Raw genomic sequence first — 26,128 nt, forward strand, 5'->3', positions numbered from 1 at the left:
TTTATGTTTGTGGTTTAAGATGTATGACTACAGTAGACCTGGTGTAAGTTTCGCACATTTTTTTATCCAACAAAATATGCTACATATATTATTATGTATACTCTTTCTCCATATTGCATGCATGTTTTATAAAAATGCATACAGACCTGTTCAAATGATCTTAAAATTGCAAGGTACCTATAGAAATGGAGTGAAAACTTACCTGAATTTAATAAATTCAAATTTCTTAACTTTGTTATTAGACATCAAGGTTATATAGATTTCAATTAATTAATCTGCACTATAATTAGTTTTAAAATAGAAAAAAAATATAGATATGCACATGCTACTTTAGAAATTCTTTTTCAAAAGGTCTGATAGAAGTTAATTGGTATATTTAGTTAATTGGTATAATTAGTGCCTCTTGTTTCAATCTGTCTCGTAAATGTCTATCTAAATTGTTCTGAATGTTTGATACATGTATAGCTTTTAATGAATTCCACTAATTCTAATCTCAAACTGAAAATCTGCATTTGAGTAACTTTTTGTTTTTACCCTGAATGGATTGAATTTTTTAAAATTATGAATTTGAATGATTTACTGAATGTTATAACAATTTACTAACAACTTCACTAACATTTACCATAATAAAGGACAGGAGGGCAACATTTTCCTTGTTTTGATGGAGTTGTTGACATTTGTGTTTAGGTGGCAGAGAGACATGACAACATTGTGAAGCTGAGGAATGAGAACCGTGAGATTGAGGAGAAGTTGAGGGAGGCGTTAGCCTCAGCCTCTCACAGGGGAGAAGTCATTAAACAGCTGAGGGAGGAGATCAAACAGTACCAGGGGAGGGTAAGTAATATATATACATCACTAACAGCCCCCATATACCCAGGTATTGAGATATATAAATGAAACTGTATTCTCATATCAGTTAATAGTACAAGACATACCGTGAAATCACATATTTTCGTGGGGTCAAATTATTGTGGATTGATGAAAAAATAATTGTTCAAGGGGATTTGATTTTGTGGATAAAGAAATTTTGTGTAGTAATATATAAGGAATTTACATTTTGTGGTAGACATAAATTTGTGGGTCTCATTATACCTTGAAAACAACAAAAATTAACCCCCATGAAATTAGTGATTTCACAGTATGTGGCAACCCTAAGCTGCAGAGGAAAGTTAAGATTAAAAGTTGGAACACAATACATTTTGCAACTAAAATAAACAAAAAGTTTCAAAATTTTAAATGTATAAATTTATTTTTTCCCTTGTCAGGTTCAAGAATCTCAGAGGAAGATAGACTCCCTGGATCAAGAACTACAGCAGGCCAACAGTCGTTATACTGCCCAGGCTCGAGAAGTGGACCGATTACAGACGGTCATCCAGGAACGTGACCTGACCACCAGCCAGCAGGAGACTATCCTCAAGTCAGACATCGCTGAGCGGGAGGAGGATCTACACAGGTTCAAAGCCGAAATCTCAGTGTTACACGAAAAACTGGCACAGAATGGAAATCAGGTACAGATCTCAACCAAAGAGGACTTCAAATTTTTTTATTTAGAAGCTAACATTAAAAAGAAATTGAGAGATGAATAAAACAATATTACAAAGCCAAAAAAAAAGGCACTAATAAGTGAGTATTATTAATGACAAATTTTTTATGCTACTTTGAGTACATGTATAGATGATATGAGCCATGTTTCTATTTGTAGTTGATCAACAGAGATGATCAGATTGCGAGACTGAATAAGGACATAGCAGATCTTCAGGAACAGTTATCTCGTAAAGACTCCTCATTAAAAAATCTCGACCATGAATTCAGGAATGCTCAGGATGAACGAAGACATGTCGAAGATACTGTAAGTATAAAAACCATTCATTTTTGAATTTTATCATTCAATTCCTTTATCATTTAAAATAGTTATCAGATAACTAGACTGAAATATTTGTTGTAATAGAGATTGTAAAACCCTACAACGATGGAATGATTTAACTGTTGCATGGCTAATTGATTTTGATATTTATGCTGCAGCTATCGCGGAGAGAAATCAGCATACAGCAGTATGAGGTAGACCTGGCCCAGGTTAAACAGCAGTACAAGGAGGCAGTGGAGGAAAATGGCCGCCTTGAGGCACGGATCCAAGCCTTCGCCATCAATGCTCAGAGTGAACAGGACGTCCTCAGTTCAGAGGTCAGATATTTTAAATCCTCAATGCTTACTCTTTGAAAAAAAGTTTACTGAAAACTAGATAAGTTAATAAAAGAATTGTTAAGTTTTTTGCTTGAGAATGGGAGATGAAAATAAGGATTTTTTGTGTATCTTTTTCAGGTCAAAAGAAGAGAGGATGTTATCAAGAGACTGAAAATGGAGCATGTTAACATGCAGGAGGCCAACAGTCGCTTTGAGGAGAAGGTACAAATTAATTTATTCCATCCATTAGCAGATTTATTGGTAGTGCTGTAATTCAAAGTCTTCACAATGTGAAGGATTTGATATATTAAAATGAAGGGATAAAAGCCTTTGTAAAATTTGATTTTAAACAATGAAAGCATGTAAAGCTGGATAGAATTTAAAAAATTGTACATTTATAATTTGTTTACATTTACATTAATTTAGGTCAATCAGCTGGAAAGAGAATTAGACCAAATGAAGATGCATCTGAGGACCAGCCAGTCAGAAGTGAGTTTATTTATAACCATAATAATACTTGACTTCTCTCTTTGTCTGTTTAGATAAGCATTGCTCTTTTGCTTATGTAAGTTAATATTGGGCCTGTTTTAAATGTTTCCTCTATAATTACAGCTTGACACCAAGCGAGGAATTATCAGTAACCTCGAACACAATCTAGAGGAGTCTAAGAAGCGAGGAGCCCATCAGCTGGACGAGATCAATCGCCTCGAGGACCAGGTCAGGGAGCTAAATATAGAACTGACCTCTGTCCAGTCCCAAGTGGAAAAGCTTCAGCAATCAGTAAGTATTTGTGTGCAGAAATGTGTGCTAGGAATAGCTTCTGTAATAGTTGTTTATGTACTTAGCTTCTGTATTGATTGCAATTTTTGCTCTAAGGTTGTATTGAAAGAATATTTTAATAATATTTTATTATAAATTTTGTAGAATAACACAAAAGATGAGTTGATACACAACCTGAAGAAAGATGTGGAAGGTTTGCAGAAGCAGCAGAAAGACACAGTCAGCAAGGTGGGTTTAATAATGTAATGACTTATGTGAGAAAAGAACATTTTGACTCGCTCTCCATAAAAGAAGGTGTTGCAGAAACTCGCGATTATTCCCTATATATCGAGAAGGACATTTAAATACCCTCTTTATGTCTAAATATAGTTACAGCTACGTAGAGGACTATGTTTACGGCGGGTGTTTCCTGCTTGATACAGCAAAACAATTTCGTCATTTTGCGCGAAAAAGGTTGGAACAACAAAAAGCACAATAGCTAAAGCATCATTTTGAAAGATATACTGTAGACATCGTGCGGAAATATTTTCATGAAATAAAACTGCGTCCTATAATCACACTGTTGGTGCTACATCCTAGACATTTCATTTGTTCCAAATCAAATCTTGGCTACTAACAAAGAGACCAAAATTATTCAAAATTGCAATAACTCAAGTATGTAAAAAATAAATTATTTAAACAATACAATAACTTTACTTTCCAAGACAAAACTAAATAAAGCATTAGTATTAAGTCACAGCAAGGAAAACAATTCAATCCTGCATTTCTCATTTATTTTCTCAGTTATTACTCAACCTCTTGACATTCTCTCTCTCCTTCAAAATATATAATTGCATTACCATTACATATTGGAAAAAATAAGAAAAACAAAATATGCAAAAATTATCCATTCAAGGATTCGAACCCATTCTCTGGTAAAAGTCTATTTGGAAACCCACCAGCATATCCACTAGACCATTTTGGACACGATAGATTTTGAGTATTATTTAATGTTCACATTTTGCATTTCGTTTGGAGAATAATTTTTATTCAATTTTTGCTTTTTTCAAAAATGTGCCTCTTTGAAACAAAGATCGGAAATGGCAGTTTTGAAGAAAATTGCGGCCTCTTTGTGTATATATCAAAATTATTCTGTTTCAAGGAGGCACTTTTTCAGAACAATTTGGATTCCCTATTTAAAAAACGGAAAATCTTACATATTTTGCCGTGAGACTAATTTTCACATCATTTAATGGCAAATTGGAAGTCAATATGCAGCTTCCAAATACTGTTTCTCGTTGTGCTTTATATATTGTTGCATTTGAAAAAAATTAGTATGAGTTTCTGCAACATAAGAATTATTCTTTTAATTTGCTACACATTTAGGGAAAATAACAAAAGAACTGCAACACCCTCTTTTAAAGACACAAGAAATAAACATTCTGAAATTAATTGCAGGTGGTGGTTAGAGATGATACCATCCAGAAATTGAACAATGAAATTGGAAAACTGAAGGCTAAGCACCAAGAAAAATTAGGGGAAGTCCAAAAACAAGGGGAGACAATCAGGAAGTTACAGGAAGCACTCACAAAGAGCCACATGGATCTGGATGCTGCCCGCAACAATTCTGATGAAGAGGTAAGATCTGTACTTGATTTTCATTGATTTACTTAAGAAATATTTTTAGATGATTCAGAGTGTAGGTGTCAGAATAATATGATGATTTCTGTCTGTAGGTCAGGAGAAGGGATGAGAGCATTAAACAGTTACAGGAAGATTTAATGGAGTCTCAGGCTCAGTACAGTGCCTGCTACAATGAGGTGTGTAAATACAAGTAATGTGATGAATTCTGGATATGTAAGAAATAACAATCAGATGTCCATAAATTTCTCCTTTCATTTCGAATATTTTTTTTCGTGGAAAATCTTAAGACCAAAGACTTAAAAAGAAATGTTTCCTTTGATATATCAGTAAATATGATATTGAAGATCCTCCCATCAGATTTCATTTCTTTATTCAGTTTTAATGTATATTTTTTGTCTGCATTCTTAAGAATGACATGCATTAATACTTAGTCCTTTTTCCTTTGCAGCTGTTGAAGGCTGAGGATGACATCCAGTGTCTGAAGAATGACAACTCCCACATGAACCAGGCGTCTCAGGCGAGCTCGCAGGAAATAGGTCAGCTCCAGGACCAGCTTCACCAGATCGAGCTTGAGCTCACCATCTCCCAGGAGAAACACCGAACCTGCCAGAAAGAGGTCAGGACAAACAATGTTGTACATAAAAGTCAGGATCTGATTAACGAATTATCTCCCTTTCATTACTTTCTTCTTTTTTCATGAAATATTTTTTTTAAAAAGCTTTTTACGTAAAATGACATTTTGATCTTTGGTTTTTTTTTTCTCTTTAGCATTAATATACAAATGTTTTTTTTTTATTGTGTATTTTTGTTAGTTAATGTTTATTATTTTTGTACGATAGGTAGCTAACAGGGATCAGGTGATACTGAAGTTACAGACTGACCTTGACACCTCACAAGAGAAGTACACAGGATGTTTGGAGGAGGTAACCAATCAAAAGCCTTCTCTTATCTGAGATAGTTTGTATGCAGATCTCAGTAAAGTACCATGTTTTAATTGGCTAATATTTCTTTTGTAGCTAAATATAAGAGAGGATGAGGTCATTAGGTTAAATAACAAGGTTAAACAGTTACAGCAGGAGATCCGTGAACTCAATGCACAGATTGAAGGAGACTCCCAAAAGGTGACTAGTCTAATGTAGAAATAAACTGTAAAAAGACTGACCATACAACTGTATTAATTATAGATATTCTAACTTATGACAATTGTTTATGATTTGAAAAAAAATAAAACATATGTTTTGATTTGTTAAAATTTAGATTGCTGGTGATGAGAAAACTATTCAGAAACTCCAACATGATCAGGAAATTTCTCTCCAAGAGGTGTGTACATCAGTGACAGTATAGATTGTTCTCAACATGCACAGTATTTATAGATGTGCTATCTCAACTGCTTTTGTATAGCATAAAGCGACTGTAAAAATAGGAATGATGTGAAGAAGCAAGTCAGATTGAAATGACTTCAGAAAAATGTATCAAAAATGATAATGCAAAATTCTTCTTTCTCTTTGTTCAGCAAAATGAAGCATCGGTATTTCATCCTTGATGTTAAAGAATTTGCGTTAATAAAATAATGATTTTATATTTTATGATTAGAATTTTAACTCTTTGGGATAGGGATTCATATTTGTAAAAAGATGAATGGCGTCATAAAAAAAAATTGTCATTTTAACATGCAAGGATGGAAGCTGATGGAAAAATTCCTTCAGTAAAGAGGTAATGTTCACAGAATTTTGCATGAACAAAGGTTCAAATTGAGATGGTGATATTTTTAAGTTGATGCATCCATGTTTTTGGGCACTGCATGCCTATATGTTTCATTTAGAAACTTCGAACCCTAATATTATACATGTTCCTTCAAGTTTCTGAGACTTATTGAAATGAGGAAGAAGGGATGTTGAAATTTAACCTGTGGTTCTGGGGCTATTAAACCTGGCATAGTTGATCAAACTGTGGAATGTTATTAATTGTATTAAAATATACTGAAGCCCCATAATGCGGCTAAGGTATAGTGAAATGGGGAATGGTACCTGGAATGAAACTGTCAACTACTACATTTGTGGTGGGCCTAATTCAGTAACAGATAAAAAATAATTGGTGAAAGAGTTAATGCGATCTAAAATCTGTCTTAGATAGGGCTTAAAAATCAAAGTGCACCATACTGATTTTGGTTATGGCCGATGAATTTTTGTGCTCGTGTAATTGAGATTGTTAGAAATCATTATTTCTTAGTTAGTTGTGATTGTCTGCTATAATGTTTTGTCCAGCCTTTTTACACATAGAATGGCACAATTTAACCATCAGTTATATATGATTTATTTAGAGAGATCAACAGGTATGTTTCCATGGTTAATTACTAACAGTTAACAAAACTTTGGTTATTACTAACAGTATTACTTTATACAAATGGACTTATTTCATATTCTGAAATAAATCAGTATCAGTTATTCACCACAATAACAATTTGGCGCTGTATGATTGTAATGAATTAAAATTTATGATACAGATTTTTCAGTTAATTTACAGCTAACTCAATGATTTTCTGAGTACATACATGTATGTGTATGACTTTTCTGGATGTATTGAGAATGTATTCATTTTTCCCTGAAATATTGAGATAATCTTGATGTTGTGTAAATGTTAAATAACAAAGTTTGCTCACATTAGATTATTTTCTGTAGTTATATAACAACTAACACATCAGTCTGTGGTCTGTGAGAAAGAAACAAATGAGTCTAAATTCAGAATTACACTGCAGTAATCTTTTTTTTCTCTTTAACAAATCCATGTTCATGAAGTAATGAACTAAAAGCACAAAAACATAAAGCACCTCATTTTCTGGAGATCAAACAGAATTTTATAATGAAAAAAAATTTATATATTAAAAATGTGTATTAAATTTCTACATTCATTGAAATTTTATGAATTTCTCTCCAAGGTGAAAAATCATTTGCGAACTATCGAGCAATTGAAGACGGACCTTCAGATCTCTAGGAGCAACCATGAACAGGAAATCCACCGTCTTCAGTCGGACATGGAGATCTTGTCTAAGGACCTACAACAGACGAAATCTGACCTGAGTGAGAGTCAGAACACAGTCATGGAGCAGAGGAACTCCATCACTAACATGTCTGACGACCTCGAACGAATGGGCAAGCAGCAGGACAACAGCACAAGAGAGGTTAGGAACTTTCTTCTCAAATTTTTGTACATATAACATACCATTGAAATGGAATTTTTAGTGAGAGGCAGGTTTAGGGATTTGTACTTTCAACTTGGTTCATATTTTTATTGAGAAGTAAATTTTATGTTTTATATTGCCAGGAAAAATAATTGTTACCCTTGATGCAAAAGAAGTTGTCAAAGATACTCTTTCTAACATTGCCAAAATTGAATCCTCACTTAAAGTTCTGCATCTGTATTTTAGGCTCAAGTTAACAGATTTACACATACATGTATATAAACTTTCTTCTTATATTCTCCACCTTTAAGATGCTGAGACAGTCTGAAACTCTGGAGGAGCAGGAAAACAAAATCACAGAACTGAAACAACAGGTGATCATTCTGGAAGACCAAGTGGACACATCCCGCGAAGACGCCCAGAAACTAGACGCGAATCTGAACGCCTACAAACAGAAATACAACCAGGCCCTGAACGAGATAGGGGGGCTGGAGGAGTCTGTGAAGACGCTACAGGAACGACTGACGGAGAGCAGAAACAAGGAACTGGAGAAGGACCAGAGAATCGAGAGTCTGAAGAACGACTACGAGAACATGGACAGGATGTACAATGACACCAAACACGAGGTCCAGAAGTGTGAAGACGTGGTGGATCAGCTGACTCAGGAACTCAACGCGTCTCAGGAGGACCTGTCTCTGAGTCAGAACCGAGTCCGCGAGTGTGAGGAGAATATCAAGAACCTCAAGGACCGCATCAACGACCTTACGGCGGAGGTACCGTATCAAACACTGGAGATCATTTTTACATTGGAAATCATTGTCTTCCAGATATAATTTCTGTTACATTTAGCTTCAATTATTGTATGCATCTTTTCTCAGTAGGTGATAGTTTATATTCAATAGCCATTTCGTTATTATCGTAGAGCATACTCTTAATTTTGATGTACATGTATTTTTCAGTCTCTAGCAAATGATCAGAGGGCAAGAGCCTTTGAGAATGAGCTGCTGACATATAAAGGAGAACATAGCCACACAGATCAGGAGGTGGGAACCAGTCAAAACATTCAAAAATTCTATTTTACAGATTATTTTTAACAAAAGGCAAATAATCCTGTCTTTTATTTGCAGTATCTGGAGAAAGAGGATAAGATTGCCTCGTTGGAGATAGAGGTGGAGGAGGTGAGAAATGAGCTTCAGAATAAGATCCTAATGCTGGCCGACTACCAGGACCAGATTAACGACCTGAAGGTGGAGCTGGCATCAGTCAGGGAACAGAAAAATAGTGCTATGAAAGAGGTGCGTTTATAATTATTTCAAATACATGAATTGAGATGTTTTTTATCTACTACATGTACCGGTAGTCCCTTTTTAATAGGAAACTATTTAGATATATATGCATTGAGAAATAAATACCGGTATATTAAACTCTGATTGACTGATATTATACATGTATAAAGTCTTGATATTATTTATAAATTTCTTTTTCTGAAAACGTATTTTCATAGTTTTTTATGATTCTAGAGCTTAAGGTAATCCTTAGATATATTTTTATTACCAAAATACTTGAAAATTAAAAGAGTTTGATGATGTATTCAATCATTTGCACCACATTCACATTTGTATTTTTAGATTGATCGTCTAGAACAAAGCATTCAGCAGTTACAACTGAACTTGGCTGGTTCCCATCAGCGACACAAGTCCGATACGAGTCGACTCCAGGATCAGTTGGGAACCCTGGAGGCCAGTCTCCACCAATCACAGGCCAGAGGAGCGGCCCTCGAGCAGGAGCTGTCTCGTCGAGAGGACCAGGTTAAATCTAACGAGGCCGAGATCAAGGCATGCAGGGCCGACATCGGAAACAAGGCTGAAGAAGTAAGTCCTGATGGAGAGAGAAAGAGGGAAGGGGGAGAGGGGTAGAGAAAGGAGGGGAGAGGATGAAAGAGAGACAGGGGAGGGGGAGAGGGTAAGAGGGGAGGGAGAGAAGGTGGGAGAGAGAGAAAGGAAAAAAGGAGGGGCTCTATATATGACGCAAAAATTTCAGGCTGTGCTTATGTATTTGAGATAATGATAATTAGAACACATTTATGGTAGTTTTAAGCCAAAGGGCATACTTTGTTTGTTGCTCTCGGCTTTATTTGTTTAAACAGACATAAAGGTGATGTTGTTTCTCACCTAATACTTTTGGAAAACAACTTGGTTTAATCTTTTGTAAAATACAAAGATTTGGGTCTTTAATCAAGGTTTTCATTGGATTAATCTGTTAACATTAAATATTTGACAACCATGGAAAGATAACTCTTGAAGTGTAAATTCCCAACTTTAAAAAGCTGCAAAAGGTCATGTTGGTACATGTTTTCATTTCCCACCATGAATACTGAAACAGGAAAGAACATGATATTAGTACAGAAAGAAGTGTTTTAAATGCTAGATACATTCATTGAAGATTGCAACTGTTTGATAAGTTTATTAAAAATGATAAACATTTTTAGAGCAATTATTTTAGGGGGGGTATCAAAATGCTTCAAGGGCAAGGGAGCAAATCATCTTGACTTTTGAAATTTGTTTACAATTACCTCAAAGTATCTTTCTAACCAACAAATATTATTTGGGGTAAAAGTGACACAAAATTTATTATTATATAGTATGTGCTTGGTTTATTGATGGTTTAAATCAGTTGTATTGTATAAAACATACCTTTTATTCTTTTAAATGCAAGGAACTTTAATATTACTCATGATAAATTCTGTGAATTCTGGGGGTTAGTCTAAGTTATTTTAAAAAGAACAAGTACTAGTAGAAATTTGGCACAATTTGTCCCCAGATTATAGTGTGTATACTTGTAACAATATTTTGCAACTCTTTTTAACAGTGTGGTCTATCATTTGTATTCTAACATTTTGGTTTTTTTATGTTGATACAATGTATTGAAAGAAAAAGTTGACTTGGACAAAAGGCTACTTCAAATAATTGTCCCATATTAGCTTTCAAAGCAAATATTTGACTTCTTTGGCATTGTGGTTAAATTCTAGAGGGACTTTTTTGGGTGATAATTGGTCTTTAGAATGGATAATAGAGACGTGTAGGAAAATATAAAAATTTAGCCTGCTTTAACAGAGACATTAAGTATGAATGCAAAGTAAGACATTTTAAGTGTGGTTGCAAGATATATGGACAGATAAATTGGAATCTTCCTTTTGTAAAATTTTTGTGTGAAATTCATACCTTATCAAATTACCTGCACCCCTATTTTGTTTTAGAGTTGAAAACATTATTTACTGGATCAGATAAATGGGGAATCCATTGAAGCTCAGCAGAGCAAACCTATCACCAAGTTTTTTAAATTCTATCAGCCAATTTCCTCTGTTAAATGCAAATAGACATGGTGGTGAATTCTGAAATATACTATCTGAATGCTTGCTCAGTGATTAGATAGGGTAGTGGGGAGAATTGATAGTTAATACCCTCTACAGACAGCAAAGACTATACAGAAGTAGCAATCTAGGCCCCTCTTACATTCCACTGTGGTGGAAATGAATGGGGCTCGCGGTGTGGTCAGAATAGGATTTTTCTTGGATCAAAAGGGATTACTGTAACATCTACTTATCTTCTGAATTCCGATTAAATAAAAATTTAGAGGTTTTCGTAGTGGGAAAAAGATGCTGTATTGGAAATTCCTTAATTATTGATTTTATAATGTGATTTAAAAAGTGAATTTTTCCATTGAAGATTGGATTCGATAAAGAATTCTGTGTGATTTTGGTTTTGTTTGCCTGACAAAAGGCTAAATACTTGAAAATTCAGTTTTGAAAGAATGCATCCTTTTTATGAGAAGAGTCCTGTTTCTGGTCCTTAGATGTTTGGAACTAATTACAGGAAATTACGGGAAATCAATAACACATTATTTTTTCAGAGACAAAATCGGAAAATCCATTTAATGAACCAAGAATGACAGTCATAAAAAAAGTATTGTAGAAATGACTGCAAGTTATGGCAAGTGAGATTACACTGGGATGTGTTAATTTTTATCAAAAAGAGATAAAATAATGGCATAAAAATTAGAGGGCAGGTGTTAAGCTAACTTAGCCAGGGGAGATCAATACTGGTGTACAAGAGGAGAGTTTTACCTTTTATCTACGTGGTAATTACCCCCTGTCCAGATTATACCATAAAGCTAGAAAAACATGGAATAACATGATGTTCAGCATTGTAGTGTCTCTTTGGCAGTTTTGATTTAAAGAGCAAAAAATCAGGTGCTACTTCAGCTGGATGTTAATATTGACTCTGTTGATTGAGAATGCCAATTTATTCCTACTCAACAGTCAAAGTAAACAGTGCTGGAGTGACTATCAAATGAGTATTGGGTTCAAGTAATTACAGAAGCTATTTCATCCTGTCTAAAAAGTTTGCTATTCTAGTCCACGGTCATATGCCAATTTTGTTTCAGATTTAAAACTTTCTAGTAGGTTGTCATTTTTTGTGTGGCCTTTGAATTCATCGATTGGCGAAATGGTTCGACCTCGAATTTCATTGCATTGTGCATATACTTTCTAGTGAATTCTCCTTGGATAATGAATTGAAGGTGGATTTACGCCCTATTATTATTTAAGATTAATGTCTTCCAATTAAATATTCAAGACTTTGATTACCTGTAGAAAAGGATGGGAATTAAACATTTTTATTAATGTGAAATTGGAAACTAACCAGTGCAATATGTCAAACTTTGGAAAAGAAAGTTGGAAGGAGAAAACGCCCCATGAAAGTTTGGGTGCGAGTACTCTGGAAAAGAGATATGGAGTTAGTCTGAATGAAAGCAATAGTTGGAACTTTGGACTGGAAATGACTATAAGGGAATATGAAAATTCAATGTTTCAGATTGAGAAATTGGAGGCGAACATCAAAGATTTGAAGTTGGAGGTGAACCATCTTCAAAGTTCCAAACAGAGAGCAGACAGTCAGGTAAAGAAGAGGACATTCTGTACTTGTTTAATTTCTACTGATCAATGAATCATTTTATTTTGAATTTTATTTCATTAATCCTAAAATTGAACTATCAAACAATGCTTTACTTTGAAAAAAAAAAAGTATTTTATTGGATTGTTCTTATTATGAGAAAACTTTGCATTGTTGAAATTGACAAGAATGTCCATGTTGTTTCAGCTGAGTGAAGTTCAAAATGAGGCTGAGCATTTGAAGTCAGATTTGTCGGAGGCACGGTCCCAATACAAGGACTGTGCACAAGAGGTAGGAATTTATAGAAAATGTCATAAATTAAGATCGTCTTCTAGTTCAGGTGATTCAACTTTTAATGAGAATGTTGTACTGAATATTATTTAATTCATGCTTTATTTATGTGAAGAGTACATTGCAACAGAACTTAAGACTTGGAGAAAATCGGGTAAACTTTGAATTGACTTTCTGTTCACAATTAGTTGATTTGCATGGATGACTTTTAAGCATTTAAATTTTCATTTAACATTCATTTGACATCAGAGAAAAGTCAAATTATGTGAAACTGTGATATTTACTTTTGAGTGATAAAATAATTAGCATGTAGGCTGTAAGCTAATATAAGAAAAGAGATGTGGCCTATGGAAGAAAACTAATTGGATATTTTTCTTCAAAATCCAAATGTGTGAAAAATCAGGATGAAAATGATAAAGATAATATTGACAGGTCTGGTCAAATGGGTCCGTATGATATAGGTACCCACAAATCTATCAGTCCATCTGACTGACATTTAAATCTATAGGCAGGTTGACAAACACCGCCTCAATTGTATCACAGCTTTGAGGCTCTCCCAGAAAACCTAGAGGCCTGGGAATTTTGTCCTGGCTGTGATATATTGGGAATGTTTCAGTTGTCAGCCGATAGTTAGGGATAGCATTATCTTTTTGAAGTTTTTGTCTTTGCTCATGTTTGTTTAGTTACTGTTTGACAGTTCTGTTGATTGGAGATTATTTATGAAGGTATTAAGTTCATCTTGACATGAATTATGTCTTGCAATACTAGCTAATAGTCAGTATATAAATCAATTAAGTTTCAAAGAAAGGCCATTCCAAGTTTTCTCTTTACTTAACATCAACACATCTTATAAGCCTTCTTATTAATTGACAAATTTGAAAGGTTTCGACCAAAAGAATCAATTTAAGGAATTTTAGATTTTTTTCTTAATCTGGAGTGTCAAAAATCATTGATGTTTAAAATAGAAAAAAAAACTGGAATGGCCTAATGATGATTAAACAAAAACAAAACAAATGCAACATTAACCTAAAGATTGTATCCCCTATGATAATCTTGCTTTCATACTTTATGTAAGATATTTAAAGAGGTCATTAATATATAAATTGTTATGGAGAACATTATAAAATGTTTTATATATGATTAACAGCTTGCCCATCATGAAGAGAAACTCATGTTGATGGAACAGAGCTTAAACACCACACAAGATCAGCTCAGTCAAAGGGTCACCGAGGTCGTGAGGCATGAGCAGATCAACAGGAAGTTACAAGCTGAGCTCAAGACTCTGAGGGAGAGAAATACGAGCTACGAGGAGGAGATCGCGGAGCAGAAGTCGATCATTGATAAACTGAGGAAGGATCTGGTGGCAGCTAAGGAGGAGTATCATTCAGCTGTACAGGAGGGTCTGGCCTACAAACAGCAGGCACACAAGACAGAGGTGGAGCTGAAGGGGGCCCGCGAGCAGGAGCAGATGCTGTCTGAGCAGGTCAGGATTATACTCTGACACAGCAATTTATGTTTTATTAAAGCAAAGCCTTTAAAATCGGCAATGTGTTATGCTGAAGAGACTGCAATAAAACACAGTTTCAGTGAACATAGTTGCAATGAAAACACACCTAAAGCCAAGGAATTTCCCTTTCCTCTACTTTACTTTTATTGCTGTTATCTTGTTGTAGGTTGAGCAACAGGACAATATTCTGACACAGCTACAGCAGGAACTGAAGGCTGAGAGGGAACGTCACGCTGACACGGGGCGCCACCTACAGAAGGCCAAGAAAGCTAACTGTGATCTGAAGGATGATATCGATAACTACCACAAACAAGTCGCAGATCTGGCCACCACAGTAAGTCAGGGAAGGTCTAATTGTGTGATGCATCTGTATCAAAATAACATAAATGGTCTTGTGTTTATACTGTAGTGGTCTGAAGATGTAAGTAATGAAAATTAGAAATTTTAAATTCTATTCAAACTGGTTTGCTGAGCATTTGTTTGAGTGGGTACCTTAATAGAGTCTTTATCCCTGTAGATTAAGGAGAAGGATGAGTTGCTGTCTAACATGAGAGGGGAGATGGAGTCGATCCAGCAGAGACAGAGGAACCTGAAGGAGGAGCTGGCAGAGAGGGAAGGGCAGCTCAGGGTGGCTAAAATGAACCTCCAGACCGCCCAGAAACAGAGCCAGCACCACTCTCAGGAGGTCAGGGGTCATATGTTATATATAGACATTACAAAAAGGTTTAATTTTGCATGTTTATTTTAGTTATGTCTTAACAGGATGATTTGATAATACTTATTTTTTTTGTCTGTTTTATAGATATCTAGATATGAGGAGACCCTTGTACAAATGCAGAATGACCTTGATAAAGCCCAGGAACAATTCAGGAAAACTCATGCGGAGGTAACCATATATTTTTTTTAATTCATTTTATTTGCTACTTTATGATGAAGATGGTATTACTGATAAATTTGTAATTACAAAATGAATTAAAGTATTTGTACTAAAGCTCTTAAATGAAATGATAGCAGTAATGATACCCATGTATTGCAATAATTTTCTTGATTTTTTTTTAGTTATTGGACAATGAACAGCGTGTGCATGACCTTAAGGTTCAGTTAGCAACAGTTCAAGGTCATCACAAGGAGTCCATGGATCAGCTAGGAGATAAATCTCGCCAGGTGGCAGCACTCAAAACCGACCTTGCCAAATCCCAGCAGCAAAACCAGTCCTTGTCTGATGAGGTCAGTTCTTACTCAAGGTCAACTTGTGCAATTTGATATGAATAAGGTGAAACAGTTTTTAAATAATGTCTGGTTTGTTGTTTTGTTGTAGTTGTGTGCATTTGAGGAGAAGATGAGGATGATGAGTGGAGAATGTAAGAAGCTGCAGGAGATGAATAAAGCTGCAGATGATGAGGTAAATTACTCATAGTAACAGATTTTTTAAATGTTTAAGGGGACGTTATGGATGACATTAAAAAATATAATAAAAAAGAAATCTTGTAAACAAGTTTTCATTTATTATATGTTTGCTAGCTAAAACATCCCTTGACGTATATATTTTATGGAATTAAAAAATTTGATATTCATTACAGATGCGAGCCTTTGAGATGAAATACCAAGATATGCAGCAAGAGCTGATGAACACCCAGGACAAAAGTCGCCAGAGTTTACAGGAACTCTCCGCCAGGGAGGAAGAAATAGTGGTCCTCAAAATAGAACTGAGCAATCTGCAAGAAAAGTTCAAAGCCAAATTAGATGCGGTAAATATCCTCCTGTATTTTCTTCTTTTTCTTCAGTGTTACAGAGAGATGAATAATTTTCATTTTAAAGCTTCCAATATACTTTTAAATGTGCATATTTCTGGACCATGTAATATGTTTAATTTGATGGTGTATTTTTCAGTTTGACAAATTGAAGAATGATCATGACTTCATACAGTATAACTATCACTGTTCTGGGGAGGAGATTCAGTCCCTGCGTAATGCTCTGGAGGAGTCAAGGTCAAACGGGGACCGCCTCCACAAAGAAAGTGAACTGGTGGTTCAGAACGTCAACACATGGGTGCAGGAACAAAAGTAAGATCGAGAAAGGAAACTTTTATCGTTCAGTTTTTTGGAATGTTCAAATTCATCATTGAATTAATTTTCTTCCTGTTGACATATTAAAGAAATGCATTGCATGCTTTGCTTTGAAATTCTACAACAATATGCATTTTGAAATGTTTATTGCATGTGTTTGAATTGCTTTATAATTTACAGGCTTGCAAATGAGAAACTGGGCAACAAGATTAGGTAAACAAGTACATATGAATGTGGAAAATACTTGATTGCATTAAGTTGAGAAAAAGTGCTTTTAATTCAAGAATATATCTTGCTTTAATGATTATTTTTTCTGCACGTTGTAAAAGTTAATTTATCTTCAGTGGACTTAAATGCCTAATGGAATGCATTTGGCATGATTTTTTGCATAGTTTAAATCTATATCATATGACAGGTTTCAGTTAAATGCCATATAAAGCATAATATTTGTCATTTGTTTATATGTATTTTTTTTTTTATCCCAGGGAACAAAGCAAAGCTATTATGACACTCACATCAGAAAAAGAGTAAGTAGATTTTGCACACAAAAGGTATATGTAGGAAGTGATTTCCATTCTAATGAATGTTAAAATAAATAACTTGACAAAAATTGAGAAAATGTTTTTTTTTCCTTGTAGGCAATTGCTTGACCAAGTTGCACAGCTACAGAAACAGAGCAACAAAATGAAGATAGAACTAGAAGAGAGGCGAGACGAATCAGACAGGTTTAAGGTACAAAGCTAAACTTAACTTCTGAATGCAAATCAAGATGCAAATTAATAATTGAAGAAATATAATTTTACACCTTCTGCTCTTCAATTTCAGGCCCTACAGAACCATTCCTCACATCAGCAGGTTATTCTGAATCAGCTGAGATCCAGGCTGGAGGATCACGAGTAAGACTGGGTTTTTTTTCACACCTTGATATTTATAAAAAGATATTTAAAGGCTATTTCAGCTGTAGTTCTAAATGAAGTTTTAAAATTGGCTGGTTTTTTTTTTTATTCTAAAGAAATGATTTCAATTTCAGACATGATCAGGATCAAGAAGTACAGAGTAAAATAGCGACAATAGAAGATCTTCACTCTAGACTGAAACTGAATATAGACAACATTCAACAGCTAAATCAGCAGGTATACACACATAAAATAGTGTTGTATAGAGATGATCTACAAAGTTTTACAAGTCCATTTTGATACAGTTGAACTTGGCTATCCTGAACACTGATGTCTTGAAAACTAGGGTATTGGTAGTCCCAACTTCTTATTCTTTGGTTTTTTTTTTTTTAACCTTGTTTGATTTCTGGAAGTTTGAGAAAGCAAGGTTTGACTGTATTATGATGGTTATTTTTGCTTCCATCAATAAAAAAAATGGTAAAACCATTTTATAATTTTTCCAATCATTTTCAGCTAAGTACCTTACAAAAAGAGAACCACCGTCTAAGAAATGACCTTGACCGTGAGATTTCCTCCCGGCAGACGTTAGAATTACAGGTGGAAAGCAAGGACCAGACAATCAGTAGTCTAAAGTCCCAGCTGGACGCAAAACGACACCTCCTTATCGAAAACAGCTCACCACTCAAGGACTTCGATAAACCTGTAAGTATATAAATCACAGTTGTTAAAAGTCACCTGTCATTTTCAACATTCATTCACAGAGCTTTTGAATTATTCACTTGCGCACTTGTAAAAGGTTTGTGTTTTTAGAGATTTTTTCTAATTAAGATGAAAATAAACTTTAATTTGAGACAAATTTTTAAAAAAGGAATTTTTTTTTCATTATGTATGAAATTAAATGTGAAATGTGATTCTGTCATCAGAGAAGTGACGTTAGTAAGCGAACCCCCAAACGCAAGGCCCGCGTCGTTAGCCCTGTAAGACAGCGTGAATTCTGCATTGCTATGTCATTGTCTTTGCTTATTGTTTGTTTTCCCAAGTAACAATGTTTTAAGTAAATTAGGTACCATTGACAAAGAAAATTTATTAATTTAGAGGCATCGGTTAATTAACATTTAAAGAATTAATTATGCTGCAAGCTTTACTTTAAATGTACACATGATTCACTATGCATTCATTTTTCAAAGGTGAATTATTTTAAATCTTAATATATCATTGGGCCTGTTTGTAATGTGATGATGCAAAGCATTATGGGTAGAGCTTGTAGCAGCTGTGTGCGTGATCTTGATCATGTTAGTGTTTTAAATAGGCTAGGGTTAGATGTTTTGTGTGAATGTTTTCAGGATGATAAAAAAGACAAAATATTGAGGGGAGGAGTTATTGACAAGGTATCATATATGACAGATCTGAGCATATATCCTACCTATATACATGGCTTTGGTAGAGTAGCTTAATTTGCTATGAAAAAGGACTTTTTATGCAAAATTTTATTAAGAATCATTTGAAGATGGAATTTTTTTTCTTCACAAATTTTAACTAGCAGATTTGTACATTAAAACGAAAATATTTCTTATAAAATTTATTCCTTGATTTTATTTAATTTTGTCCTTTTTCATTGCAGTTAAAATTTTAGATGCTGATAGTGTCCAGATATTAAGAGTCTTTCATTACTTACATGAAATAATCAGAATATAATCATTATATGCATGCAAAGTGCATCAGTGCTGTAAACTTACTATATCTTGCCAATTCTATTTGCAAAATTCACATAATCCACAGTAATTTTCGATAGTTTCAAAATTTCAAATAAAGAGAAAAATGCTAGAAAATAAAAATTTTGTAAGTTTGATGAACTCATTAAAATTTGTTGTCGGACAAAAGTATAAAGCAATAGTGTTTGAAAGTGAATTTGCAGCACTTCAAAAACACTGTACAAGGTAGATAATTCATGCACATCACATATTACAATTTTTAGTTTTAAATATAAGTATTAAATACTATCAGTAGTAAACCAGAATTGATCTTCTAGCAACAAACTTCCATTTTGAAATCTGGTTCATATAAATAAATTGTTAAATAATAATGCATGTAATTTAAGAATAAGATTTTTATCCTGCTCCATTTATTCAAATGCAAAGAAATGGTGATGCTTACATTTGCTTAATAAAGACACATGTGTATATGCATGTACAGCACTTTATATACTGTTACTTCATTGCAATGGTATATTCCATTTACTGCATTTTTCTTTATTAAATGCAAATTTGTTGTTTGGAAGAAGTGAGAAAAAGAAGATCACTCTGGTTATAGATTTGCACACAGTTTCTTTTTGCATCATTTCTTTTAATATGCATTCTTATTATTTTATGAATATTTTTTTTTATTTTGTAAGAAATGATCAATAAATTTTACAGATATATCTATAGGTTCAGATTTCAAAATCATCATCACCACATGTGTTGCAGTAATACATTCATTATATATTAAGTGTAACATTCAATAAAATACACAACAAACTATGAATAGTATGTTATGTGAGAGTTTTGATTTGTTACAGCAAAGAGCGTACGGTAAAGGACTAGAGGATGCTGGGATATCTGATCCGCACGCTTTAGACAAGAATTACTGGATCCAGAGAGTGGGCGAGGTGAGTGTCACAAATAATACAGCATCAGGAAATTACATTCCATTTTTAACAAAATTCAAGGATTTCCATAATATTTCATATTTGAGGGATGTGGTTTTATCTTTAATAGCAAAAAGTTGGGGGTAACAAATTTGATAAAAACCATTTTAAAAATATAAATGTATTCCTTCAGAGATACCCAGACAGTCATTAGATGAAGTGTAGGTATTCTGTTGTCAGTGATGTGTGATCTAATTTCTTAACGTTGCTTCAGGGATATTATTAAGTGTAAAGAGTCCCAGAAAAAGTGGACCAAGGGCTTAAACTAATTAATGAAATGTAGTTTAACACTAGAGTTCCCTTACATTTTAACAGCATACATAAGTTTGGATAATTATAATAATGAAAAAGTATGAGGATGCATATCAATGTGATTGACAATTTTCATAACAAGCTAACAGCTTACTTGCTTTGTAATAGGATTAAATATTGCGGTACATGTCTTTTTAGCTCACCTCAACGAAGTTGGGGGAGCTTATGTAATACCCTCGGCGTCGGCGTCGGCGTCCGTGTCGGCGTCGGCGTCCCGGGTTAAGGTTAAGTTTTTTGGAGCAGTTTTCTTTTTAAGTACTTCTGTGTCCTATATTGATTAGACATGCATGGAAGATGTTTCTAATGTGTTTCATTGTACCAGTCAAAGTTTCAGATGCTGCAATTTCAGCAAAGGAATGACCAGGTTAATGTTTTTGGTGCAGGTTAACATTTTTGGTGCAGTTTTGGGTGTAGGTCTCATTTTCGAGTAACTATAAGCCCTAATTGACCAAAATTGCACAGATGATACATCTAAGGATGTACACTACCAGATTTGCTTCGGATGCTGAATCTGACCTACATTTTCCAGTTGAGTGAACAGGTTAATGTTTTTGGTGCAGGTTTCATCTCCAAGTAACTATAAGCCCTATGTTGACCAAACTTGCATGGATGATACATCTAAAGATGTACACTACCAGACTTGCTTCGGATGCTGAATCTGACCTACATTTTCCGGTTGAGTGAACAGGTAAATGTTTTTGGTGCAGGTCTTATTTCCAAGTAACTATAAGCCCTGCTTGGACCAAACTTGCATGGATGATACATCTAAAGATGTACACTACCAGACTTGCTTCGGATGCTGACTCTGACCTACATTTTCCAGTTGAGTGAACAGGTTAATGTTTTTGGTGCAGGTCTTATCTCCTAGTAACTATAAGCCCTATGTTGACCAGACTTGCATGTATGATACATCTAAGAATGCACATTACCAGGCTTGCTTCGGATGCTGAATCTGACCTATATTTTCTGGTTGAGTGAACAGGTTAATGTTTTTGGTGCAGGTTTCATTTCCAAGATACTATGAGCCCTATAATGACCAAACTTGCATGGATGGTACATCTTGGGATGCATACTACTAGATGTGCTTCGGATGCTGAATGTGACCTACATTTTCTGGTTGAGTGAACAGGTTAATGTTTTTGGTGCAGGTTTCATCTCCAAGTAACTATAAGCCCTATGTTGACCACACTTGCATGGATGATACATCTAAGGATGCGTATTACCAGGCTTGCTTTGGATGCTGAATGTGACCTACATTTTCCAGTTGAGTGATTAGGTTAAAGTTTTTGGTGCAGGTTTCATTTCCAAGATACTATGAGCCCTATAATGACCAAACTTGCATGGACAATACATCTAAGGTTGCATTCTACCAGGCTTGCTTCGGATGCTGAATCTGACTTACATTTTTTGGATGAGTGAAGAGGTTAAATTTTCATGCAAGTTTCATTTCTTAGTAACTATTAGCCCTATTTTGTTCAAACTTGCATGGATGATACATCTTAGGATGCACACTAATGGATTTGCTCTAGATGCTGAATTCAACATACTTCTTTCAGATAATGTACCAGGTAAAAGTTATGGGTGCAGTTCTATTACCAAGAAACTATAAGGCTTATATAAACCAAACTTGCCCAAATGATGCATCAAGGGATGAAAACTCTCAAACTTGCTACAGATGCTGGATTTTAATCACATTTTTTTGCCAAAGAACTAGTTTGAAGTTTTTATATAGGTCTATTCCAAAGTATCAGATCAAAATTGCATAAATTTTGAATGTACACTTTTTGTTGGGTTATTGTGTGACTTTGCCTTACTTAAAGACAACATTCGTTGAGGTGAGCTCTGTAATCTCTGATTACCTATGTTTTAACACTTATCTCAAATATCATTTTGAATCCTATCTGGGAAATAAAGTATCTGGTACATCTATTAAATTGGTTTAATTACAATTAACATATCATAACATCATTTCTATATATTATTTCAGCTTTCCATCCAGTTGCAGCAAAGCAGTGAATACTGGGCAGACAAAGTACGTGAACTTTCTGGGCAACTGGGCAAGGCCCGCTCAACCATTAGCCAGTCCCCCAAACCTCGATAGTTTTACCATGCTATATTACATGTGTGTTAACTCACAGTTTACCGTCCAATAGAACTAGTCCCAGAGGATAGTAGTTATCAGTGGTACCTCTATGCAACGTTTCCGTATAGCCACCATTGTAGGAGAGGTTTTGTCTTGAATGTGTTTGTGTGTGTAGAGAAGGCATAATTTATTATATAACAAGATAGCGGTAAAATTCGTGAATGAACCCCAGCTGATATAGCTGCCAGTCATAAGATGTATTATTTACAGAAAAAGAAAATTTCATATACAATTTTTTTGTCTCTTGGAAAATATTTTATGTAGAATTTATTAGTGTTCAACACTTTTCCTTCTTTTGCCGTCCATTTATATATTTGCTTTTGAACATTGTATTTATAAAGATCTTTTTTATTTATAATTTAAAAAATGATAGGTAGCAACAAATTGATGTGAGGTTAAATGCCATGTTGAATATTCTAAGTATGGCAGCATAGCATTTGTGCAGTATTATATTGCTTCACCTGGTAAACTGATGTGTGTAATGTCAGAATATTCCAAGAAATTTTTACTCTTTGGACCAATGTCTTGTGTGTGAACATGATGAAATGAGAAGCTGTGATAGATGTTTTTTACATTTGTAGCTAGAAGTGCTTTTATTTATAAAAGTGAATGTTGTATTTATTATAGATCTGTATAACTGATATTTTGCCAGATTTTTTTTTATAATTAGATGGTTTTCCTTGAATGTGAAATTATGGTTAATGTAATAAAATGTAGCACCAATTTATTTAACAGGAATGAATTCGTTCCCTGGAAAACATTGTCCCGCTTTTCATATATACATACATATTTTTATGAATAAAAAATCCAACACCATAATACATGTGTACTTATATCTTGAAGCTACAGTTTATTCAATAGAACTGAGACAGAGTTTTCCTGTTATGATTTCAGTAAGCAATTGAAAAACAAAATGTACTTGGAAATATGTGGATGTTGTAATTGTAGCATACTTACAACAATTTGATGTCACCCCAACAGTATCTTTAATACTCAGTGGTGAGATTTAAGATTTCCAGTGCAGAAATTCTGTGAATCATCAAAATGATAGACTGATGGATGAACTCTCTGCTGAACTGCTAGTGGTGTAACAATGAATCTTGACATATTGGTTTAAAAATGTGCCAGGTTTTCCCGATTGGCTTAGATGCATGGCCATAAGTGAGTTAAAATTTTATTTTATCCCCACATATCTCATTGAAAACCATATTCGAACGCATTTTGAATAGCTAATGCACTGATGTTTGAAGCAGTAAAACGAGCATTAACGTGAGTGAAAGCTTTTTATTCTGACGTTATAATAGAGCGATGCTAAAACACAATGCCCGTGACGTATTTTATATACAGAAACTCAACAAAAGACGTAAATAACAAATAAAATGCATGGATTGCATTAGAATGGGAATATCTAATCTCCTAATTTGGTATTTGCGACTGTTAATTCTGATTTAAACGGTCGCAAACATCCGTTTTACCGGCAACGCGTAACTCAGTTTGCGACCATTAAATTGGCATTAACGGTTGCAAATACCAAATTAGAATATAGTTATTCCCTAATTCGAATGAAAACTTATTGCATATTTAATAAATCAGTTTTCACTTTGTGTGTTTGTGTGTTTTCCTTATTTTCTTCCTTGACTTTTAAGACATAATCATATCCTGGAGAAATTTAAAAAAAATTGAAACTGTTCAAGAGAAAGGAATTTTGTAAGCAGCTTCTTGTGTTTCGTGTGTTATATCTACAACACAAGAGGCTTGTGATAATGTACAGAGTGTCCGACAGATGCATTAAATGTCATTGCATTTCAAAAATAAATCGTAAAAGTCCTTGCACAAGTCATCATTTCATTTTCAAATTGATAAAAGAGCTAGCTTTGAATAAATCATATCCTGGAGAAATTTAAAAAAAATTGAAACTGTTCAAGAGAAAGGAACTTTGTAAGCAGCTTCTTGTGTTTCATGTGTTATATCTACAATGCACGAGGCTTGTGATGATGTACAGGGTGTCCGACAGATGCATTAAATGCATTGCATTTCAAAAATAAATCTTAAGAGTCCTTGAACAAGTCATCATTTCATTTTCAAATTGATAAAAGAGCTAGCTTTGAATAAAGGAAATAAAAAAAAATAATAAAATGAAATAAATTGAGTAGAGATCATGTAATGAATGCTGAATCTGGAATGGAAATAAATTGCCATCATGTCTACATCTATGATAAAAATCACATCTGCATTTAATGCATTGATATAGGAAATCATGCTCTCTGTTTTTTATATTATCATTATGAAATTTCTCTCTCTCTCTTTTTTACAGGAATATACACATTCAAATACTTTTATTTTGTTGTTGTTCAAGAGGGCATGCTGCATTTGAAATTGTAACAAAATTAGAATTTGTGATAGTGATTCAAAAAAACCGAGGGATTACTGTACATACATGTTGAAACATTTCCTAACAACTGTAACAGGTATCTTTTCAGAAAATTTTGGTAGCCCTGAAAAGGTTTTTTTTTTATAAGCTTAGATGCAGACTGACAGGGATGCTCAGACTGCTTATTTCTTTTCTGATGCCTTCTTGGGTGTCTTGGTTTTCTTGGCTGCTGTTTTCTTAGGAGTCTTGGCCTTCTTGGGTTTGGTTGCAGCCTTCTTTGGGGACTTGGGTGTCGCCTTCTTCTTGGGAGATTTGGCTTTCTTGGGTCCGGCTGGTTTCTTGGCTGCTGCTGCTGCTGCTGCCTTCTTCTTAGGAGTCTTGGCCTTCTCCTCACCAGCGGGTGTCCTTGGTTTGGCAGCGGTCTTCTTAAGTTTAGCTGCCTTGGGTTTGGCAACCTTTTTGGCTTTAGGCTTCTTCTCGGTCTTGGGTTTTTCTCCGAGCTTGAAGGAACCACTGGCACCTGTACCCTTAGCCTGCTTGAGAGCACCCTTTTTAACTCCATTCTTCAGGGCCATTTTCAGGTGAGCGTTGACGAAATTAGCATCGTTGCCCACTTTGTAGTTGGCCATGATGTACTTGAGAATGGCCTGTCTGGATGAGCCCCCGCGTTCCTTCAGGGCTGAAACGGCGGCGCTGATCATGTCTATGTACTTAGGGTGTGCAGCAGGCACTTTAGGCTTTGTGGCCTTCTTCTTAGCTGGAGACTTGGCTGGAGCAACGGAATCTGCCATGGCTACTTCGGGAGAACGGTTTACTTCTCGGGAACAGCTGGGAATGAAAATAGCTCGGTCACTCGCACTTGCTGCTTTTGTTTACACCGAGCGCGGACCCCCGAGAAAACATCCATTTCGCCGAGGTCGATGTACGTTCATGTATCGTGTGTTTCAAGAAGGGTATTTGCATCCGCGCTGCAACTCGGCAAATGGATTTGATCGCAAAATTTAAGCAGAGTCCTAACCTGCAGTCATCTCTTTAACATGTTATCTATTTACATTCTTAAATTCTTTCTTAATACTGTGCTCAAATTCAGGAAAATGGGCATCTGAACCTTTGTCTCGAAACTTCGTGGTACGATAAAAGCTGAA

General features: G+C 34.8%; 2 protein-coding genes across 16 annotated transcripts in view; one reads left to right on the plus strand and one right to left on the minus strand.

Moving 5' to 3' along the window:
• The window catches only part of LOC134252002 (putative leucine-rich repeat-containing protein DDB_G0290503), a 44,545-nt gene extending 21,114 nt beyond the window's left edge, over positions 1 to 23,431 (plus strand). For 7 of the 15 annotated variants that reach the window (XM_062734400.1, XM_062734410.1, XM_062734403.1 and 4 more), the window contains 39 exons: positions 20 to 43; positions 688 to 834; positions 1,266 to 1,508; positions 1,703 to 1,849; positions 2,023 to 2,181; positions 2,320 to 2,403; positions 2,608 to 2,670; positions 2,794 to 2,961; positions 3,106 to 3,189; positions 4,399 to 4,578; positions 4,677 to 4,760; positions 5,033 to 5,200; positions 5,424 to 5,507; positions 5,601 to 5,705; positions 5,842 to 5,916; positions 7,520 to 7,762; positions 8,074 to 8,535; positions 8,722 to 8,805; positions 8,890 to 9,057; positions 9,391 to 9,633; positions 12,634 to 12,717; positions 12,919 to 13,002; positions 14,150 to 14,485; positions 14,676 to 14,843; positions 15,027 to 15,194; positions 15,312 to 15,395; positions 15,569 to 15,736; positions 15,828 to 15,911; positions 16,090 to 16,257; positions 16,400 to 16,572; positions 16,756 to 16,788; positions 17,061 to 17,102; positions 17,214 to 17,307; positions 17,401 to 17,471; positions 17,606 to 17,708; positions 17,985 to 18,173; positions 18,395 to 18,448; positions 20,029 to 20,118; positions 22,457 to 23,431. In XM_062734400.1, coding sequence (XP_062590384.1) covers positions 20 to 43; positions 688 to 834; positions 1,266 to 1,508; positions 1,703 to 1,849; positions 2,023 to 2,181; positions 2,320 to 2,403; positions 2,608 to 2,670; positions 2,794 to 2,961; positions 3,106 to 3,189; positions 4,399 to 4,578; positions 4,677 to 4,760; positions 5,033 to 5,200; positions 5,424 to 5,507; positions 5,601 to 5,705; positions 5,842 to 5,916; positions 7,520 to 7,762; positions 8,074 to 8,535; positions 8,722 to 8,805; positions 8,890 to 9,057; positions 9,391 to 9,633; positions 12,634 to 12,717; positions 12,919 to 13,002; positions 14,150 to 14,485; positions 14,676 to 14,843; positions 15,027 to 15,194; positions 15,312 to 15,395; positions 15,569 to 15,736; positions 15,828 to 15,911; positions 16,090 to 16,257; positions 16,400 to 16,572; positions 16,756 to 16,788; positions 17,061 to 17,102; positions 17,214 to 17,307; positions 17,401 to 17,471; positions 17,606 to 17,708; positions 17,985 to 18,173; positions 18,395 to 18,448; positions 20,029 to 20,118; positions 22,457 to 22,570 — 5,322 coding nt within the window. In that variant the 3' untranslated portion in view covers positions 22,571 to 23,431. Of the gene's footprint in view, positions 1 to 19; positions 44 to 687; positions 835 to 1,265; positions 1,509 to 1,702; positions 1,850 to 2,022; positions 2,182 to 2,319; positions 2,404 to 2,607; positions 2,671 to 2,793; positions 2,962 to 3,105; positions 3,190 to 4,398; positions 4,579 to 4,676; positions 4,761 to 5,032; positions 5,201 to 5,423; positions 5,508 to 5,600; positions 5,706 to 5,841; positions 5,917 to 7,519; positions 7,763 to 8,073; positions 8,536 to 8,721; positions 8,806 to 8,889; positions 9,058 to 9,390; positions 9,634 to 12,633; positions 12,718 to 12,918; positions 13,003 to 14,149; positions 14,486 to 14,675; positions 14,844 to 15,026; positions 15,195 to 15,311; positions 15,396 to 15,568; positions 15,737 to 15,827; positions 15,912 to 16,089; positions 16,258 to 16,399; positions 16,573 to 16,755; positions 16,789 to 17,060; positions 17,103 to 17,213; positions 17,308 to 17,400; positions 17,472 to 17,605; positions 17,709 to 17,984; positions 18,174 to 18,394; positions 18,449 to 18,814; positions 18,860 to 20,028; positions 20,119 to 20,290; positions 20,319 to 22,456 lie in introns of all 15 variants that reach the window. The other 8 variants (XM_062734404.1, XM_062734412.1, XM_062734411.1 and 5 more) reach the window with 7 other exon arrangements.
• A 1,734-nt stretch (positions 23,432 to 25,165) lies between these two features.
• LOC134252004 (histone H1-delta-like) lies at positions 25,166 to 25,836 on the minus strand. Its single transcript, XM_062734416.1, has one exon. The coding sequence runs from the start codon at positions 25,772 to 25,774 to the stop codon at positions 25,166 to 25,168; it is 609 nt and encodes a 202-aa protein (XP_062590400.1). The 5' UTR covers positions 25,775 to 25,836.
• Positions 25,837 to 26,128: the final 292 nt, after the last annotated feature.

Source organism: Saccostrea cucullata, unplaced genomic scaffold (genome assembly GCF_032062105.1).
Source record: "Saccostrea cucullata isolate Sc308-1 unplaced genomic scaffold, CSIRO_AGI_Scuc_v1 ctg6, whole genome shotgun sequence".
NCBI classification, from domain to species: Eukaryota; Metazoa; Mollusca; class Bivalvia; order Ostreida; family Ostreidae; genus Saccostrea; species Saccostrea cuccullata.